The sequence below is a fragment of the Thermomyces dupontii genome, assembly GCF_041956625.1.
Source record: "Thermomyces dupontii strain NRRL 2155 unplaced genomic scaffold VTN31scaffold_1, whole genome shotgun sequence".
Taxonomy (NCBI): Eukaryota; Fungi; Ascomycota; class Eurotiomycetes; order Eurotiales; family Trichocomaceae; genus Thermomyces; species Thermomyces dupontii.
Window position 1 is genome coordinate 4576470 of NW_027192307.1, and position 18953 is coordinate 4595422.

The 18953-nt window shown below is 49.7% G+C and overlaps 8 protein-coding genes across 8 annotated transcripts; 2 read left to right on the top strand and 6 right to left on the bottom strand.

The window, feature by feature from the left end:
- Nucleotides 1–1860: 1860 nt before the first annotated feature.
- Nucleotides 1861–2526, bottom strand: VTN31DRAFT_1725 (uncharacterized protein; the record flags this gene model as incomplete). The annotated part of the gene is made up of 3 exons (XM_069401814.1): nucleotides 1861–2219; nucleotides 2267–2399; nucleotides 2455–2526. 3 exons carry the CDS (start codon nucleotides 2524–2526, stop codon nucleotides 1861–1863), a joined length of 564 nt encoding a protein of 187 aa, XP_069264581.1.
- An 860-nt stretch (nucleotides 2527–3386) lies between these two features.
- Nucleotides 3387–3915, bottom strand: VTN31DRAFT_1726 (uncharacterized protein; the record flags this gene model as incomplete). The annotated part of the gene is made up of 2 exons (XM_069401815.1): nucleotides 3387–3737; nucleotides 3802–3915. 2 exons carry the CDS (start codon nucleotides 3913–3915, stop codon nucleotides 3387–3389), a joined length of 465 nt encoding a protein of 154 aa, XP_069264582.1.
- A 1310-nt stretch (nucleotides 3916–5225) lies between these two features.
- VTN31DRAFT_1727 (uncharacterized protein) lies at nucleotides 5226–6292 on the top strand (the record flags this gene model as incomplete). Its single annotated transcript, XM_069401816.1, has 2 exons — nucleotides 5226–5381; nucleotides 5432–6292. The coding sequence occupies 2 exons, from the start codon at nucleotides 5226–5228 to the stop codon at nucleotides 6290–6292; spliced, it is 1017 nt and encodes a 338-aa protein (XP_069264583.1).
- A 939-nt stretch (nucleotides 6293–7231) lies between these two features.
- Nucleotides 7232–9546, bottom strand: VTN31DRAFT_1728 (uncharacterized protein; the record flags this gene model as incomplete). The annotated part of the gene is made up of 2 exons (XM_069401817.1): nucleotides 7232–8869; nucleotides 8923–9546. 2 exons carry the CDS (start codon nucleotides 9544–9546, stop codon nucleotides 7232–7234), a joined length of 2262 nt encoding a protein of 753 aa, XP_069264584.1.
- Nucleotides 9547–10520: 974 nt separating this feature from the next.
- VTN31DRAFT_1729 (uncharacterized protein) lies at nucleotides 10521–12380 on the top strand (the record flags this gene model as incomplete). The annotated part of the gene is made up of 1 exon (XM_069401818.1): nucleotides 10521–12380. The coding sequence occupies one exon, from the start codon at nucleotides 10521–10523 to the stop codon at nucleotides 12378–12380; it is 1860 nt and encodes a 619-aa protein (XP_069264585.1).
- Nucleotides 12381–12902: 522 nt separating this feature from the next.
- On the bottom strand, nucleotides 12903–14012 carry VTN31DRAFT_1730 (uncharacterized protein; the record flags this gene model as incomplete). The annotated part of the gene is made up of 1 exon (XM_069401820.1): nucleotides 12903–14012. The coding sequence occupies one exon, from the start codon at nucleotides 14010–14012 to the stop codon at nucleotides 12903–12905; it is 1110 nt and encodes a 369-aa protein (XP_069264586.1).
- A 1173-nt stretch (nucleotides 14013–15185) lies between these two features.
- On the bottom strand, nucleotides 15186–16300 carry VTN31DRAFT_1731 (uncharacterized protein; the record flags this gene model as incomplete). Its single annotated transcript, XM_069401821.1, has 2 exons — nucleotides 15186–16026; nucleotides 16083–16300. The coding sequence occupies 2 exons, from the start codon at nucleotides 16298–16300 to the stop codon at nucleotides 15186–15188; spliced, it is 1059 nt and encodes a 352-aa protein (XP_069264587.1).
- Nucleotides 16301–16759: 459 nt separating this feature from the next.
- Nucleotides 16760–18403, bottom strand: VTN31DRAFT_1732 (uncharacterized protein; the record flags this gene model as incomplete). Its single annotated transcript, XM_069401822.1, has 4 exons — nucleotides 16760–17722; nucleotides 17776–17961; nucleotides 18024–18270; nucleotides 18336–18403. The coding sequence occupies 4 exons, from the start codon at nucleotides 18401–18403 to the stop codon at nucleotides 16760–16762; spliced, it is 1464 nt and encodes a 487-aa protein (XP_069264588.1).
- Between the last annotated feature and the right edge of the window lie 550 nt (nucleotides 18404–18953).

Consider the following 18953-nt stretch of genomic DNA (forward strand, 5'->3'; position numbering starts at 1 on the left):
GCGTCAATCTTACGGTGACTGAAGCAGCGATCAGAGAGTTGATCTATTGCATTCGGGCTGAGAAAAAGGTACCAATCCCAAAACACTTGGGACAACTGGCGAATATTCGTGGGTGCCCATTTACTGTATGAAACTTCCCTGTATAAGTAATTCTTCGTTCATGTTCGGATGTGTGTGTGTATTCTAGCCATGCCACATCAGTCTTCATGTGTGCAAGTCTCAGACGCCAATATGTGCCAAACCAAGAAGTTTGTACGGAGTACTTATCTATTCAGTTACTTTCTGTATCAAGTACCCGTGCTCCAAGGACGCACCCAAACGTTTTATTTGGGACTAGCGCAGGAGAGCCTGAGGAACTGAGGCAAGACGTCAAGTTGATGATGAAATTGAAATGACTACGAGCATCCTCACCTGACTATTAGGTGTACGGAGTACTGTCCCATAGTCGGTAGGGTTACCGTCTGGGCGTCCACCGGGGTATGTCAAGCACACAAACACATTCTAGAGTAACAGGAGAAAACTGACCACAATCAGATAACAGATTCGCTCAATACCGTACTGCTATACTATGTACATCTCAAGAGCTGATGTCTCTGACCACAAGATCTCGCAGCAAGTGAGTAGTCGGGATAGGGCCGACTGTTGAGATCGAATGTCCTTGGGTCAGCAAAAGTACTAATAGTAACACGAAACGTTTGTGAGACCGGAGCCTTACACAGCAAAAAGTGTGTAGAAGTAGTACTCTTTGAGGGAAGTTTGGGACCCGGAGTCATTCTGGAGAATCGAAGAAACAGAAGAACAAGCCCATTCCCCTGCACTGAGCAAGTTGTCTGTCATCTTGTCTTCAGGGAGGCGAGGCCATCTCGAAGATTCTTAGATGATGGTCCTATTGCCGATATCCTCATTTGCAGAAGTGGTGTCCTGCATCACTTGGTTTTGTGATGAGCCATTTGCCTCTGGATTCTCATTGTCGCGCTTTTTCGGAGAGCTCGTTGCTGCTCCCTTCTCCAGGGACTCTCTTGCATAGGAGCCTTGGTTGTCGGCACCCTTCATAATCTTTGCGTATTGTAGGCTGAATGGAGTCAGAAAATGAGTTTGAAAGACATGTATTTCACGAGAAGTATTGATATACAGAGTACCGGCAGGCATTCCAGGAGGTATCACCTCCAAGTTAATTGGCAACAGCTGCCCACTCAGCTCGGGACACTGGAGTGTCCTTCACTTGAAGGACGGCGATTAGGAGGCGCAACTGTTGCTTGTCATCCCAATGCATTGCTGAAGGCATCTAGGACCTTGTTGTGATGGAGAAAACTGCCCAAAGACCGTTGCTTCAAACGCAGAGCGTTGTCTTGAGAAGTAGATGAAGAACTTGTTGCGAAAAATATGTGAGAGTGAGATTTGAACTGAACGTAAGGCGTAACACATGCAATTTTTGGAATGTGATTTATAGTGAATGAGGAGGAGCTTGTGACCATGGCAACTTTGGGTTACTTGGGGAACGTTCTTAACGTGAACCTGATCCGTATTCAGCAGGAAGTCAGATGATAACCTTGTTTGTATAACCATTGAAGTCATCTGATATCTCTGATGCTCAAAACATATCACATTCAAAGAGACCAATCTCGCAGTTGAGTCTTCCAGCGGATTTGCTATGTTGACAGTTACTTGAGGGTTGATATATTCCTTTTCAGTGAAAAGAGCAAAGCAAAGCACTGGTGAGCTTCATTGCTTGATTAAGAATGTATCAGTCTGACTTAATTACAGGATCAAATTCAACCCTTTGAGAGTTTTGGAACACAGCTTGGTCAAAGGCATAAAAGCATAACTTGAAAAAGGAGAGCCATTGAAAGTTTCAGTCCCTTAAAGCATGTCAACATCGACATGATCACGCTGCAGGCGGAGAGGGTAATCCTTCATATCATCCTTCAGGTACTGAAGACATCCACCACTCTTACGCCTGAGCATTTCAACAAGTGGCGACACAAGAGGATCATCCGATTCACTATCGTTGTTCGCACTGTCTTCCACGTCGCTGGACTCCATCTCTGTTGCAGTTCTCTTGCGGTTGCCCTTTGTGGCTTGGTGCTTGAGTTTGTCTGTCATATTAACCATCTTGGTGGCTTTGGTGATCCTGTTTCCCTTTGAATTTGGTGTCGTCATATTCTTGATGACCGGGGTCACCGGGGAGTTCTGAGTCGAGCCCGGAGACTCGATAGTCTCTGAAGGAGAGCCTACAGTGGAGATTGACTTCACAATACGATCATACCTTCTCGCACTGTTGTTGGACGATCAGTAAAGTCACGCGTGATTTGACACATCAAGGGAGAGTCCAGTTTCTCAACATACGCCGCGTGCTTGGAGACAATGTTCAATTCTTTCGCGACCGCGCCCCAATCGACCTATATCATTTGATCAGTCAATGTAGTCGACTGATATGCAAAGAATTTTTGATACCTTTCCTTTGACAGAATGATTCACGCAGGAGATCAGGAACTGGAGTTGCTCTCTCGGTGCGCCAACGCCCATTGTGGTCGAGTCAGGGTTTGCAGGGTCACGTGAGCGCTCTCAGAAAGTGATTCCGATAAAAAGCGTCCACTTTCGGTTCAGAGGGAAAGTGCTGATATGAGGTGTAATTTGAATATGAGGAGTGTGATGAAACAGATGTCGGATGAAAAAGAGCTGAAGGTTGGGAAGATGTGAGGCAAGGAGATTCGCAGCTGATGGTGAGAAAGAAGGAAGAAGAGAAAGTCACGGAAAAGAAAAATCTCATCTTCATTACGCGAGCTAGGAAACACAACGCGTTGCTGAAGCAATGTTGTTTTGCTGTCACGAACTTTGAACATGACAGGAGGTTGTTCCCTCCTTCCAACACTGGGAGGTTTCGTTTGTGCTTCGAGTCCCTGGAGGCTAGACACCGTGGTATTCGGTAAATGTGCATCATTGTAAGCATCACGAATGTGCCAAACGAAGTAATATGAATAGCATATTTATTGATTATAAGAAGCAGAGGAATATAACAGTAGGAGCCCAGAATACCAAATAAATCAACCTGCTCAATGCAGACGATAGGATACTAGCACCCAAGTTAGACGGGTTGAGGATATGAATGGGAACGCTCTTGTAATCTTTTTCATTCTGTGGCCGCCTATGAGAGTGGAATCGGGAAAGAATAGACGGTGATCTCTGGAACAATAGCTGTTGAGCACTTTGTTAAGAAGCAGCTCCGTTACATGTTCTGGGACAGGTGGCCAAAGACACAAAACATTCACGGATGTCGTTCGATGAGAAATAGAGATAGTTCACACAGAAGGCAAAAGACATTGCAGCAGCGTGCGAAAGGTGTCGACTTCGCGACTATACAGCTTTTGGTGAATCAAGTGAACAGTTCACAAATCCTCACTCAAGTCCATGATCTCCTTTTGAGTGGAAGCAAGAGTGCTCACGGTGTCCAGCAAAGCGGACTTTTTCTTCGGAGACATGGCCGCTTTTGTTCCGTTAGAAGTTTTCTTGTCATTCACTTTGGCGACCTTGGATGGCGACTTGGTCTTGGGACTCGCCGAGTCTGTGTCTGAGGCTATAGCCTGAGACTTCGCCTTGCTGTACTCAATACTGCCCATGAAGCCCGACTTGGACTGAAGGTTGTTCAGGCCGTGTTCCTTCTTGATCTTGTTAAGCCGGTTGCGAGTGGCATTGTGGTTGGTTGTGCCCATGGCTTGAGTAACCGCTGATAGATCGACCTATACAAGCAGACTGTCAGTCAATGGTGTGTAAAGCTGCATCATATCACTTATTCTAGCTCACCTTTCCATCCGTGTCAATAGCTTTGACACACTCCCAGATAAAAAGGAGGTCACTCTGCTTGACATCGGGAGTCTTTGCCGACTCGGAAGTGGGTGTGTTATCGTTGTTCACCATTTTCAACAAGTGTGCACTTTTCCTGCCCGTACTGGTTGCTATCAGAACCCGTGAAGGGGTGAAAGATGCGACAGTATGTATGGAGTATGAATAGTGTAGACTGAGACGTGCAAATTGCAGAATTGAAAGTGCTACCGACGAAAGGCGAAGAAATGTTTGAAACATAACTTGCCACTGGTTTTAACGCAAGCAGTGAGCAATTTGCTGCAAAAGGCAGTTGGAGGAGCAACGAAAACGTGAAAATGTGCACGCAGCTCTGCGGCCTCCGTTAGTCAGAGTGTGAATTTCTACTGATTTTGATTACGTCGACAGATCCATAGCCATAGTCCCCACAAAACTAAGGAAAACGAAAACACTCAGCTCCCGTCAATTGTGAGCTGGTACCTGTCGAACAGCTCAGCTGCGTTGGAACTGCCCGGAGTCAGTTGATGATTGATTACATCAGGTATACTCATCAAGCAAATGACCCTAACCCTGGTGTTATATGCAAATATTCAATTTTGCTCATTCCTACAATCCAAATATACACACTGCTTTCCTACGTAGTTCATAAGTTGATACTCATCACCAAGGCTCGATATCAGACTACATGATCTAAGGCCTGCCCAGTACCCAACTGAGAAGTTGGGATGATATTGCCATGCCAACAGGGCACTTGCCTGGCTGGAGCCGTGACGATTCACTCAAGAGTTGTCCAATGTCATCTAGAACCAGCCACAAAGAAGTTCTTTTCAGGTCTTGTGAGCACTGTGCCTCAGCTAAAGTTACCAAACTGCCGGGCTCGCACACCAATCCCTCTCCACTCCTGGTCCTTGGAAATAATCGCTATACTCTCGGTGGGTTTGTGACACTCGTAGAGCCTTCTCTAAGGGCAAGCAGACATGAGATGGGCCCATATACAGGTTTCAGAGTCTGTACATCCTTCACTGCAGACTCTCAGAGTGGTTGTTAGCAAAACCTCATAGGCCAGCTACTATGGAAACATCGAGAAACAGACAAAAGATTGGATTGTGCAAATGTAGAGGGCAAATTTGAAGGTCTGAAAGGCTTTTGTAGTGCTTGGAATTTGGTCTGTTTGCGTGTGATTTCACGCAAAGGCAAGCAAAGGGCACGCTTCGCACAATCGGTTGAGATAAATCTTCTTGTCTCATCAAGAAAAACAAAGTCATACACCTCTCCGCACATCCCATTGTTGTTTATTTGTTCAGCTCATCGCTTTGATAGTGTTAGTGATCAAGAATTTGTATTTATCTCTGCCTTTCTGCCAGAGAGAGCCCGCATCTCAAAACATTCAGCAGGTTTTCTGGCCGATGGTTAGCGATCAAGACGGTTCTCACTTGCAGGACACTCAAAGCAATCTTACCACAGCATCAATGTCCACTGCTCGCCGAAGCAAGGCCCTACCCACAGAGGGTCAGACTGCAAAGTTCCTGTACGCCATACTGAAGCAGTTGGACCTTCGCCCGGTAAGTTCCGTCCACATCATAGCCTCCAAGATCGACTTCTGATATCGTAGGTCAATTGGAACGCTGTGGCAGCAGAGCTGGACATCTCAAATGGCCATGCTGCTCGTATGAGGTACTCTCGTTTTCGCCAGCAAATGGAAGAGCTCTATGGTTCCCAGAGCACCACTAAGCATCCTGCTGCCAAAAAACCCACAAATAAAGGCAGCAGTGCCGGGAAAAGTGATGCAAAAGGTGGAAGTGCCAGAGGTGCTGGCAATCCGTACCAGAGAATCATGGGAAAAGTGGAGACCGGAGGTGTGCATAAGAACTGGAAGAGGACGCTCGTGCCAGAGGATTTTGCTAGCATGAGCTCTAAAGCGAGCACGAAGTCGGAGTCAGAGTCTGGGAACTCTAGTTTCACTTTCTCCATGCCAAATCAAGAGACTTCGTCGGGGATTCTCCGCCAGTCTGAGAATGGCATGTCAGCAGCCTTCTCTCAGCACATGTTCTCTGCAGTGCCAACCTACAATGTGGACCCGGCATTTGTCTATCCTGCTGAGTTGGGGATGCTGCACCAGAATCAAGGCACGCAGGCAATGACACAGTCGTTCCAGTATGATAATCCTGGAACTTTCCCCAAGTACAGTCAGAACTCGGACTGGAAATCGATGGACTATGGATGCTGCCCGCAGCCTTACCCACTTGAGCCAATGCTTCACGCGGGAGCAACGATGGCAAGGGAGAACGGCACGTCCAGCTCTGCTCGGACGACCAAATTCATCCACTATCAGCCACCGCGTTCCCAAGCGGAAGGCCCCGACTGGGACCTGTTCGTCAAAGATGAACCGATGGTTGATGGAAGCACGGAAGATGAAAATGAAAAGAAAGAGCAGATCAAGAAAGAAGAAAAGAACTGTTCGCCTTCCGACTAAGTGAGGAAGGATGGAAGAAGTCTGTTGTGTGCGATTCACTGTGTGAGCTGTTGCCATGTGTTTCTTTTACTTTCCGCTTCCTTCTCGATTCGGTCGTTCGAAGTATCTATACCCCTGTATTTTTAGGAGTTCGTGTGATGGATTGCCTGTCCTGGCGCGTTTTGTGAGTTGCTATGGTTTCATGTGTCGGCTTGGGCTCTGCAGTGATGGCCTGCACAAGCTCTGGCTTGCTCTTCGTTTGCTACACGTCCATGTTATTCAGAGAAGGACAATGATAATAATGGGTCTTCATCGTTTCTCAAACTAGTACCAGACATATTTTGAAGGCGATGGTCAGCCAGATAAGAGAGACTCCTGTAGAACGTGCCATTATGATGAACTGATCACAATATGCTGGCTGCCGAGAGAGATACTTTAGTCCGCGAACATCACCATGGAACTTAGCAACTGCTAGTAGCTGATACGAATGACGACAGCCATGGATGACTAGTAACTGGTGGTTGCACTTTCATGTATGGTTCCAAGGTTCAATTACCAGGGTTTGTTCAGGCGATGATGCCCCCAATCCGTTCTCAAAGCTGACACTGCTGCAACCAGCCATTGATCCAGTATATGACCGAGCTTTGGAATGGAACACGTGCAATGCTACGTTGGCAATCTGCCCGCAATTTGAGCATTTGGTTAAGCTACTTGCTGTTACCCTGGACCGACTCTTGAGCCTTCTTGCAAGCTCTACTCTCTAGCTTGCACCGAGGTACCGAAGGTAGGTACTCAATTTGATCTTAAATAAGAGTCATCTCAGCGATTAAGAAAGATTCAAAGTCTTTACAAAGTCATCACAAATCATGACAAACATCATCGGGGTATCCTCATCCATCATTGCGCATGAAACTTGAGGCAGGTGCCAGACCACCACAAGGAAACAAAGACGAAATGAAGCTATATATCCGCCATGACACTCTGGATGATATTCTTTCTGTATTCCCGTAAAGCCGCTTCCTTCCTTTGCATGTACTGCCGTAATCGCATATAGCGCTGCCGCCAGGTCCCTTCGTCGTCGGGCCCATACGGGTCAACCAGACTATGTTCAAGCTCCAAGTCAAAGGATTTGGGGTTCTGCCTCGTGTCATGATCATTATTCGAATCAGATTGGAGTGAAATATCCGTCAGTGTGCCATTGAAACTGATGTCGCTGCTGAGTCGGACGTTGGTCTGGATCGAATAGATGGGACTTGATGCAAAATTGCTAGCCAGATATCCGTTTTCTGCTGTTGGGTTGGTGACACTGACAGTCAATGAACTTGGTGCAGTATTATCAATTCCAATCTTTTGGCCAATGCCAAAAAACATTGCACAGAAAAACATCAATGTCGGTAGAGGAACTCCAGGATATTTCGCTCGCAGCTTCCGCACAGCGGCATGTGCGAGATTTCGAGCTTCAGGACCTTCGATGGGATGTGATCTCCCAACTAACTTTGCATGCATGATTTCGCTGGCCAGGGCATGAATAATTTGTTCGGGAGAAATTTGCTCTAGAGAGCCTGTCGGCAACAGTTGGGGAGAAAATGAACATACAGATGCAGCATCGCCAAGATCTTGAGATGGGGCGTTGGACGCAGCAAAGGATTCGCGGCGTCCCGACGGCACAGCTTCGTTCGGCGTTTCCATTCCGCCACGAGTCATTGAGGCAGTAGTCTGGGGAGTTGCCAGGCGAACCGGTCGACCGGGATTCTGTGGGACTTGCAGGTGTAACTTTCCCGGTCGTGCGTTTCCTGTCGGTTGATCTGTGTTCTGAACCGTAGTCGCTTGGTCGGTCGACGGCGTTTTGTCAACCCTTTGCAAAGGCGATGATCTGTTATGTGAGTTGTCTGTCGACGTCGGCCGCACCGGCCTGACTGGGAAGAAGGAAAATCCGCTGCCAGGGACAGAACCCTTGTTCGGCGGCCGCCCACGCAGTTTCCCAGTCATTGACGTACTAGCACTCGTCCATGCAGAAGATACTGCAGGTCCGTGACGCCGTCTATTGCGTAGCTTCTCGCCCGACACTGGGGTTATCGCGGAACGTGGCTGTGCCTCGGCAGCCGCCTCAGACGCTGAGTACGTTCTTGGAGTCACTGCAGATCGGGGATAGCCAGGAGAGTGGTCTCGAAGCCAACGAAAGTCCTGATCGCCGAGAACGTCATCTCGCGGCGGCGCACTAGCTCCAAAGGATGATGCTGCTGCCCACGGATCCGTTACATCTGTGTCATCCGGGAAAGGACTGAACGGGATAGCGCTTTGTGGGAAGGTCGCGGCATGGGCTGCAAGAGTACTGGTATCCCACATCGCTGCGGATGTATCAATATGAGGCCGTTTCCGCCTTTCCTCTTCAGCTTGTCTGTCTTCGGCCCGTTTTCGACCACGCTTAGGTTTCCATTCAGGAACCAAAGCTCGTAGTGCCAAGTCGTCTTCTAGTAATACCCCATCTCTCATCTCGCTTGGCGGGCTGTCGCGACTAGGGATTTGTGCATAATACACATGAGGGTGTCCTAAAAGGTATTCGAAAAAGGCATCAATATGCATTGCGCGCATCCATCGCTGTCACCGGTCAGTTCCTCGAAATAGCTTGATCGTATCGTTCTCATTCTAACCTTCAATCGCACTGCATACTGCTGGACCTTTTGAGTACTTTGCTTCTTCTCCAGGGATGGCGGCTCGACACCAAGTTCGATGGCAAGCTGGATCCATGTCTTCAACTCTCTACGGTCCAATTTCCGAACCAATTCCCACAAGGTGTAGGTGCTGAAGCTTTTCCCATCACTCCTCGGTGGGCTGCGAAAGCATTTTCGAAGCTCACTGGTGTCGACAGAGGCTGGAACATTAGGATTGCAGTACAGGATAAAAGAAATGTATGCATCGTCAATAGTTTCCTCGGTCACCTCTCGAGGAGGAAGCACACGGCGCTCACTGTCCTCCACCGCGTCGACGAACACTCGTAGTTGAGGTCTCGGAGCCAAGAGTGGCGGCGACATTGAATTAACGGATCGAGGTGCAGAATGAGGTATAGAGCCATACAGCGAGCCTCGGGGTGAAGACTGAGTGCTTCGCGGTGTCTCCTTGCGATACAGCGGTGGGGACGCTGATGCCGAAACGCGAGCACCGCTGGAGCTGCCGCGAGGAAAGGTCGATTCGGATGATGATGAATACCTCTGGATCGCCGCTCCGTTGGATACTTCCCGGGACTGGTCACCGATGGCTCGAAAAGAAGTCTCCATTATCTTCGCAGGTTCATCAGATCAGCATTCGTGCACCAGTCATTTAAGTGTGATGAGAAGCAAAGAGTAAGGAGTACCAAGCACTAGTACCCTCGATATGTATGGTATGTACACACTCTTTAGTACTTACATTGATGCTTGCCTTCCAGCAAGCCAGTATGTATGAATGTTCATAGCACGAATGCCGTCTTCGTGAACGTCATCGTAGTTAGTCAAAACACTCGACGCTGGGGAAACCTGTCCAAGCAATGGAGCTTGATCGCCTCGGGCCCAAAGCATCTCTGAGATCTCGGTAAGTACCTAGGTAGTAGTTATTTTAAGAAGCGGCTAATGGGCATCCATCACATAAAGCATCTGATTGGCGGAAACGCCATGCCTTCATTCAAAGTAGGGTATAGACAAAGTTAGGGCATAGGGCTATCGAATCATGTGCAATGTGCCCCACTTGACCCTTCACTTACTTATCTAGGTAATGCCTTATCTAATCGATAAGGGTGAGCAAATTAGCAACTTCGGCGATCCGATCGATGTACGGAGTAGTTAGTCAAAGCCGAAAGTTACTTTGCCTTGATCGATGGACCTGGATGGCGATTCCATCCGCGCCTCTTGCTCGCGATTATTCTCATTAAAATCATTTGTCCCGTCTTGCCCGATCATCCGCTCTTTCAGTGGTATTTCTCGGACGGGTGTCTGTACTCGCCGCAGATGCTGGCTCATAGGAAGTCGTCGGACCGAAACACCATCGCAAGAGCTACGTCTATAATTCCGCAGTCATGACGAGGTCCATACAGTCAACGACGCCGTCGCGTCCCGTGCGTAGCACCCGGAACACCGTGGGGTCCTATCAGGAAGATTCATCATCGGATTCAAGCTATGATGCATCCTCCCCTGCGTCTACATATCACACCAGACATCGTCGCCGGCCCAATGAGGATCACTCCATTATTGATAGGCCTCGGCGCTCAACTCGCCCAATGAGATCTTACCGCGAGCCATCCTCCGATGAGGATTTGGATCAGGTCATTGCCCGTTATCCGGACATGATCGTAACAGCCGATACGAATCAGAATCGTCCCCGGCAGCGGGCGCTCAGGAGGTCCCCCAGGAAAAACAAGAAGAACACAGCAGATTCTCCGCGGAAGCGCCGGCGAGTGGAGGCAACTCACCCGATTTCAACTCCGGTAGAGAATATATCAAACCGTGGCACTCCGCCGTGGCACACGTTGCCCTATCACATACTTTTTGACATCTTTTTTAGGGCATCGCATCCTCTAGTGGACGTGCCACTGGGACGTCCGCGGCCGTCGATCAAATGGCTTCTCGGAGTTGCTCTACTTTGTCGTTCGTTTGCGGAGCCGGCCTTGGCGGCACTCTACCACACTCCCGTCCTGATTCCGGCATACAGAGCTCACAAACTCATTGAGCTTCTTTCTCGACCACCGGGGTCGATGTTGTTCAATTACGCGAGCAAGATACAGGAGTTGTGGGTTGACGTGAGGCCGGTGCTGACCACCAAAGCGGGACCAACCTATGGCTATGTCGATTTGACCAAAATCATCGAGAAAACGCCCCATATCAAGACTCTCCGTTTGTTCGATAGTCATGACGCACACCAGCCTTTGATGGGACTAATTCATCCTCCAAAGTGGAAATATCCTGACTCACTGTTCGATTGCCTGAGGAACAACCGGGTCCGTCTGCACTCCTTCGATTGGAATGCCAGATTCATGGATTCAAGCTCACTCGTGGATACAATGCTGGCACGTCATCGCGAGGAGCCGTTCTCAACTCTCCGCGAAGTCAAGCTGGTTCAAATCGTTTCGGATGATGATAGTGTTGATGAGTCGTCACCTCATCTGCTTGAGAACCGTTTGGGCGCTGCTTTGCGTGCACTTCCAGAACTCCGCCGCCTGACTTTTGTTGATTGCTTTGCGGTCAACGAAAGGCTACTTCCGAAACTTCCGTCGACATTGCATTATCTGAACATTGACAGCTGTGATGACCTTGTCTCCCAGAGCCTCGCTCCATTCCTGGCTAGCCAAGGAGGGGAACTGCGCGAGTTGGTGTTAAAGCACAACCGTCATCTGAACATGTCGTTTGCTGTACGACTCGCGGAATCTTGTCCAAAGCTTGAGCGACTATCGGTAGATTTCATCATGCACCCATGGCCACCGTACTACACTGGCGCGCCGCACTTTGAAGATCTTTTCATGCCCGGCGAAGTTCCATCTTGGCCCAAGTCTCTCCAAGAGATTGAGCTGCTCCAGCTGCGACAGTGGGACAAGGAGCGAGCAGCGGCATTCTTCGGCTCCCTCGTTGACGCTGCTCCCAACCTAAAGGACTTGCGGAAGATAGTGATTAGCGCGACAGTGCAAATGGGCTGGCAAGACCGTGCTTTGTTCCGACGACAATGGATCAAGAAGCTCGAGCGAACCTTCCTGCGTACGGAGGAGGCGCCGACGGAAAATGCTCCCGACAATCCCGAGTCCGAGAAACAGCCCGAGACCCGACGCCACTCAAGCCGACGCAGCGCGCGCGCAGCTCGGAAGCGTCTCACGGAGATGGACGACAGCGACCTCGACAGTAGCGATGGCGACAACGCCAACAGGACAGCCACCAAAGGCGGCGATGCTCCCGAGTCCGAAACCGATGGGGGCTATGTCCAGGGCCTCTGCCATACCGTCGCAATCCGCATCGACAACCTCCGCCCTACCGAGCAGCAATTCAAGGAAAACGATTTCTTGAATTCCGAAGATAGCGACGAAGACGAGGAATGGGATGGCCACGACTGGGACTGGGGCGTTGATGATGAAGTTTACGAGTACGCGTGGTGAGAATTGGACGATCAAAGCCCTAACAACTCCATCCTTAACCTTTTTTTTTTTTTTTTGTTTGTTTGTTATACGGTCTGTTTCATTCCCCCCTCAGTTTTATTTCTCTTGTCCTTGTTTATCTGGGTTATAATATATGGTTAACGGGTCGGGGTTGGTGGGCATTCTTGTATTGGTTAAAGGAAGGGTGGTGGTATGCCGGGGGAGGCGTTTTTGAGATTGCTTGTCTGAATTAATGGATCGCTGCGTGGATATTGGATGAATGATTTCGATATATCGGCCAGACAATAAGATGATGCTCCGTTCAGGTTGACTGGGACACTGGGTACCATCTTTCACGTCCTCTGTGTCCCGGATGCTGTGAGAGATAACTACCAAAAGCCCGATGGATGTTTGACTTTCACACAAGAAAAACAACACTGGAAAGCAAAACAGCTCGACGGTCAGGTTACCTAGTCACCTAATATTGAGACCTCCCAAATATTGAACATTCAGACCTCTTCTAGCTCGACTCTAATCTATCGTCTAGTTAGCACTCTTTAGCGCAATTCCTCCCAGTCCCCTCTCAATCATCCCCCGTATCCCCCCGGCTTCACCTCCTTCCCACGCCCATTCCTCTCCGCGCTCCCTCATCACCCAAGCCAAAGTATCGCCAAACGTCTCACCATTATCCCGGAACCAATCCTCTCCCAAATACCGCACGTAGCTTTCCACCTGTTCTTTAAGCGGAGCGTGACGCTGGAGATAGAGGACCTGGCCCGGGTCGAGCTTCAGCATGTCCTGCACGACATAGTAGTGCGGGATCTCGTCGCCCCAACCTTCGTCGCCGGGGTCGTGGAACGGATCGGTGCGGAGCTTGAGCGCTGTTTGCGAGGTTGTCTGCTTGATGGGCGAGTGGTGATAGTATGTGTAGTAGGGCGAGGTATTATCCATTTGGTTGACTGGGAACATCCGGCCAACGCGGACATAGCTCGGCCGCGACGAGAATTGAATGTTGAAAGTCAACGGCTGGGTGGTGTCCGGATGGCGCTTGCGGTACTTTCGCTGGATTGTCCCGTTGCTCGGACAGATGTTGTTCTCGATGACGTCCTGAATCACCATCCTGAGATCCTCAATCTCGGCCAGCTCCTCCGTCGACCAGTTGTGAAGCAGCTGCGCACGTTCCATAATCACACTGCGTTGACAGCGAGAAAAGCGATCATATGCCCGGTTGTGAAACGCGCGGTGGTAGAGCCAGAGACGGTAGACAGCTCTGCGGAGACGAAATCGCTCTTCGTCCGTAAGAAGACGACGATTCTCGTAGTCCGTTTTCCACTTCTTGAGCGGATATATCTCCTCCCAACGCTTCGCCACGCGGCCAACTTCCACAATCTGCTTCAGCAATGGCATTGAGAGCGCGGCATGGCGACGCACGTGCGCGGGTTGGCTCGCGTTCTGCGTGACCATTTGAATGATGTCCTCGACAGGACCAAATTCTGCTTCCGCTGCGCCCATCAGAAGCGTGAGCTTCTGTGAGGATTGGAAAATGCGGCGACAGCGACGATTGACGGCCGCCAGGTTCAGGACATCCAGGATGGTATCACAGGACCGGAAGATCTGGAGCACTAGCTCCGCCGGTAGATGATCGAAATGCATGATGCCGCCCACTTAGCAGCGCTCTCTGATGGCAATGATCACCCGAGGAGGACCTTGTATTCTCAGAGATATTGGGATCGACGCCTGGATAGTCGAATGCTGCCAGCAACGTCGTGTGAACTTCGCAGTAAAAGAGTAGCAATAACAGATTCAGATCTAGCACATAGACAGCTTCGTCGTCGCGACAACACAGACACGCGTGTCGCAGCAATCACAAACCCACCGGTTTATCAAGCAACCACCCCTCCGTTGACGTTCACGGCATCACCATGCTGAAAGAAAGACACGGCAGAAAAGAGCAAAAAAGACATTGGACATCACTTGCAGCCCCGCAGGGCTACTGGCAACCGCCATGGTGCTATCACAGCGAGCTGCAGAAGGATTCGGAGATTCAGAGACGTTTGCATCGGAACCGCCCCTTGTGGCCACGCGCAGATAAAGAGGATTTATGTAAGCAGCCAATTTAACCCTACTAAGGTAGTTCTCGCAGGATAATTGCCATACCTGGTCCCTACAGGCTACATGACAAGCTGCAAATAGGATACTATTCCACTGATAAACGCACCATTACAAGAAATTCGAATAATCAAACAGAAGCCTGGTCGATAACACAGCCATTCCTTACTGTTCCTCCGATCTGGACTGCCCAATTTGTGACAGACAAAGAGGTACGGCGAATATCGTCGAAGCTATTCTCCAAAGAAAGAGGTTTAACTAGTTAGGTAGTTAACTAACTAGTTTAGGAAAAGATATTTGGCATTTATCCAGGTAGGCAACTACTTACCTTAGTTACTCGTAGAACTGATTAAATAACCTACCTAACTGGGCCAAGTCAAGACAGTAGTACAACTGCGTTGTGTAAAACTGGGTTAAGTACTGGGTACTGCGATGATCCTCTGAAAAATATCCCGGATAGGTTATTACAGAAATCACAAGGACCAAGGCAATGATTTTTCTGAACTGGACAACTGGACAAGCACCTGTTGTTGATGGAGGGATGCAAGATCATAATTCCAGTGACTTTTCCATCGGTCCGTCATTGAAACAGTCCCAATTCAAAGATGATGCGATTTTTCCCAAACGCCAAACATCCTAAATGTCTAAATGTACATCGCCTTCAAACATCATTTTTTGGCAGAATCGTAGAGCAGCAATACACGACAAATGGCAGTCTTAACTGAATATCTCTCTGGTATCCAGCGCATCTGGCTTCTTGCCGTCCTCGCCAAGCCCAAGCGTGGTCTTCTTGATGAGGCGGTCGGTGCGCACCGACCGGCGCTGAGCGCTGTGCTTCGCTCTCTGCAGGCGGAGTTCGCGACGTACCTGGTTCGGGCTGACGTATTCCTTGTTCTCGTAGATGACCGGTCCGCCAAAACTACCCTCAAAGATAACGATAGGCGTCAGGACGAATCGGGGGCCAATCTCGATCAGCGAAATGTCCGGTCCGTCCTTGCTCTTGACACCCGGTTTCTCATTATCTTCAGGGTTCTTCTTTCCCTTGGTAGTCTCCGCCTCCCGAATCTCGTAGACTCGAATCCAAATCTTGCCGTCTACGCCAAATACGCCGATAATGCGGTCAATGAACGGCTTCATGCCCTTGACGCCCTTCTTTGGCACGCAGAAGACGCTGCGCAGCATTTCCCGGATCAAGCCACGGTACTCAGTTCCGGGTTTGTTCATATCAGGCCCATTCTCATCAAAGGACCGATCAAATACAACAAGGCCACGTCCCCCCTTCAAACAATTCCCTGCAAACCCGGTGCCCATTTCTCCCATGGTATGTAAATTGGTGACGGAGAACTTAACCGTCGGCCCATTCGGTGCGCGCGAGAGCCACAGATACAGATCCTGACCACGTTTTCGAGCTTCAAGAAAGAAAACGACGTTGCAGGAGTGAAGCTCAGCAAGCGAATTCAATAAGAGGTTGTAGCCACCATTCTTCTTCGTATCGAGTTTGCTCTCCTTATGCGTGTGCGGCAGCAACGCTGTCAAGTCATTGAGGAGATGTCGATGCCTGTCAGTCATTCAACGTTAGCGATCAGAAAAGCTTCTAACAGCATCCCGACGTACCGATGTGTAACCCCTCTCGAAGTGAGCATGAGGATCCGTGTCTTCGGCATTAATCCAGATTTCTCCTGTTTTTGATCGCCGTCTCCTTGCGACTCCTCCTCATCGTCCTCGCTGTCACTGGTGTCATCATAAACTTCGCCCATATCGACATCTTCCTCAGCATCTTCGACTGGCTTCTTGTTTTTCTTTTTCGAAATAGATTTGTACACCGACGCCATGTTGTCGACTGTGAGCAAACGCCCTGACTAGAACCAAGGCTTCCGAAAAATAAAAGCAAACTGACGAGACTGATTCAATAAACAGTCAACTTCGAAGCTCTGGTCATCGAAGCAGACGGCAGAAACTTTTGCGATTTGTTCCTTGACCGCCTAGGACAACGAACACTATTCCATAATAGGAATAGTTGCGATATTGCCCCATAATAAGGCTCACTCCATGGATCACGTGAAATATTTGGGACTTACTCGTCTTGAGCTAAAAAAAAAGACGAAATGTTTCATGCTTCGAATACCTCGAGTGTATATCACTTCGATAAATCATCGGTCGTTTGATAATAACAAGAAAAAAAAAAGTGTACAGAGTTCAAACATGTGTTCCGTAGTAGCAGGCCAAATCATTAAACGGAGTACATACTAGGTAGTAGTACTACTACTACTACCATAGAACTAGTTCAACCACTATTGATTGCTCGAAGATTGCGTGAATTCCTGTCTTCCGTCGGGTGATGCTCGAAACGGTCCGCCGACGAACTGTGGATCTGTTTGCGAAGCACGCGGTGGCTCATTGCCAGGCAATTCGCTAACGAACGACGGCGGCTGAGGTTGTTGCCCAGGTGTTTGGGCTTGGGGAGGCGCTGTGACATTGTCCTTGGCGGGATTCGCCGAGGAATTTTGCGCAGACAATTTGTCGGGGCTAACTGAAGTGTCCGGAAGCTCGGCGATGAAAGCATGCGAGCTACTCTGGCTTGTCTGACTTGTGGTCGGATGCACGGTTTGAGGGGGATGGCTCGGCTGCTGCGGCGCACTGCTGAGTGGAGGGCCTGGAGGGAAGGCTGGTGGTGTTGGCTGTCCGGGAGTGTATGGATAATATGGTTGATTTGCATGGTACGAGCCAGAATGGAAAGAGCTAGGCTGGTCAGGCTGCGCATTCGGGTGAGGCCCCGAAATATTTTGCTCCTGGGAAGCTTGTGAGCTCGGTGGCTGCGGGTGCTGCGTCGCAGGTTGACCAGGGCCGGGACCATATGAGTTCATATGCTGTGCAGGAGCTGGCAGCGGAGGCGGAGGGGGGAAGTTTCCAGGTGGATATGGGCCATGGGGTGCATATGAGGGAGGAGGTGGGAATGTCTGGCCGTAATGCTGCTGAACAGGCGTACTGGTATTGACCGGTGCCTGATAGCTCGATGTAGGCTGCGTCGTAGGGGGAACTGCAGGAGGTGGACCCTGTTGCCATGGAGGTTGCGGCGTTCCAGAAGGACCCGACATGGGATGTTGATTATAACCCGCAGGTCCTGGATAGTGCGAAGTCGGGCTGATGGGGGAAAAGGGGGCTGACTCTTGGGGTCGATATTGTGGACCCGACACAGGATAAGGGCCTGGCTGTCCGGGGTGACCGTAGCCATAAGGGGTTTGACTTGGCGGGCTCTGAAGCATCTGTCAGTCTAAGAAAGCTGCCACATAAGAACTGGATGCCCTACATGGAAATGTGACGAAAGACCCGTCGAAACAGGAGGGAGATTGGACGGTGGCCCATGGCTCCCATGTTGGCTTGGTTTATCATGGAGAAACTGGTTGGAAAGCTTATTCAGCATGCCTGCGGCCATTTGGGTGAATCCACCGAGTTGAGGATTGCGCTGCGGATTGCTGAGGAAGTTCTGGAAGTTCTGTACGAAATCGGGTCAGCGCCGCGGCATCAAAGTGCCATGGTTCCAGGCCATTCTCGTACCGAGAGCCCGGCCTTCTCAGTCGCTGAGGAAAGTAGACCTCGCAGCGTGTCGCCCGTTGAATGCTGCTGCGGTGTCGAGCTCGTCTGCGGTCCCGTTGCTGGTGGCCATGTTGGACCTGAGCCTATCGACGCCGGTGTTGTTGAGGGGCTGAGGGGAGCTGGTTCTGTTGGAATCTCCCATTGTGCTTTGCCTGTTACTCGCTGCACAAAATACCATCGTCGCGAGACTCCTTCCCACTGCGCGAGCCTATTGACGAAGCAATTTGGTCAGCGAACTGAGCGTTTTTCTCGCGGTTGCGCAGGACAACTAACCAGCCCTCAGGCAAGGGGGGTGGGGGGGATGAAGGGCCCGCGCTGTCAGCGGGCGTCTCATGGGCCATGGTTCAGCTGCTGTTAAATTCAATTTATTCAGGGCAGATCAGCCTCCAAAAGTGTACGAGTACTGTCGGGGTGGGGGATGAACGAGCGATAGAAAAGCAGCATTCGCGCGCACTGAGAAACGAGGGGAATTGCTGCCCTTTGGTTCTTACGATGGGCAGCTGTCTGTTACCGAAGAAAAAAAAAAAAAAAAAAGTAGGACTCTGGCCAGAAGTCAAAATGGCCGCCCTAACTCCAGTCGTGGATCGTGGAAAGGGTCGTTTTACGAGGCGCTCAGCCTCATCCGCTCCATCGATCATTCTACAGAGATTCTGTACTAACTACGAGGTACTATACACTATTACTACATACTTAGGTACTTCGTATTGCACTCGATTATTTCCATGCTTCAAGCAGTTTCCGAATCGTGTACGAAATAGTACTAATTCATCCTTCACCTTACATGCTCATTACTTCATTTCGTGTGCCGTCAGGACGAGAATCCAGATTGTCCATGTTTATCCTCAGCAATGTTCATTTGCAACTCCATCCGATCAACAACTTACAATCACT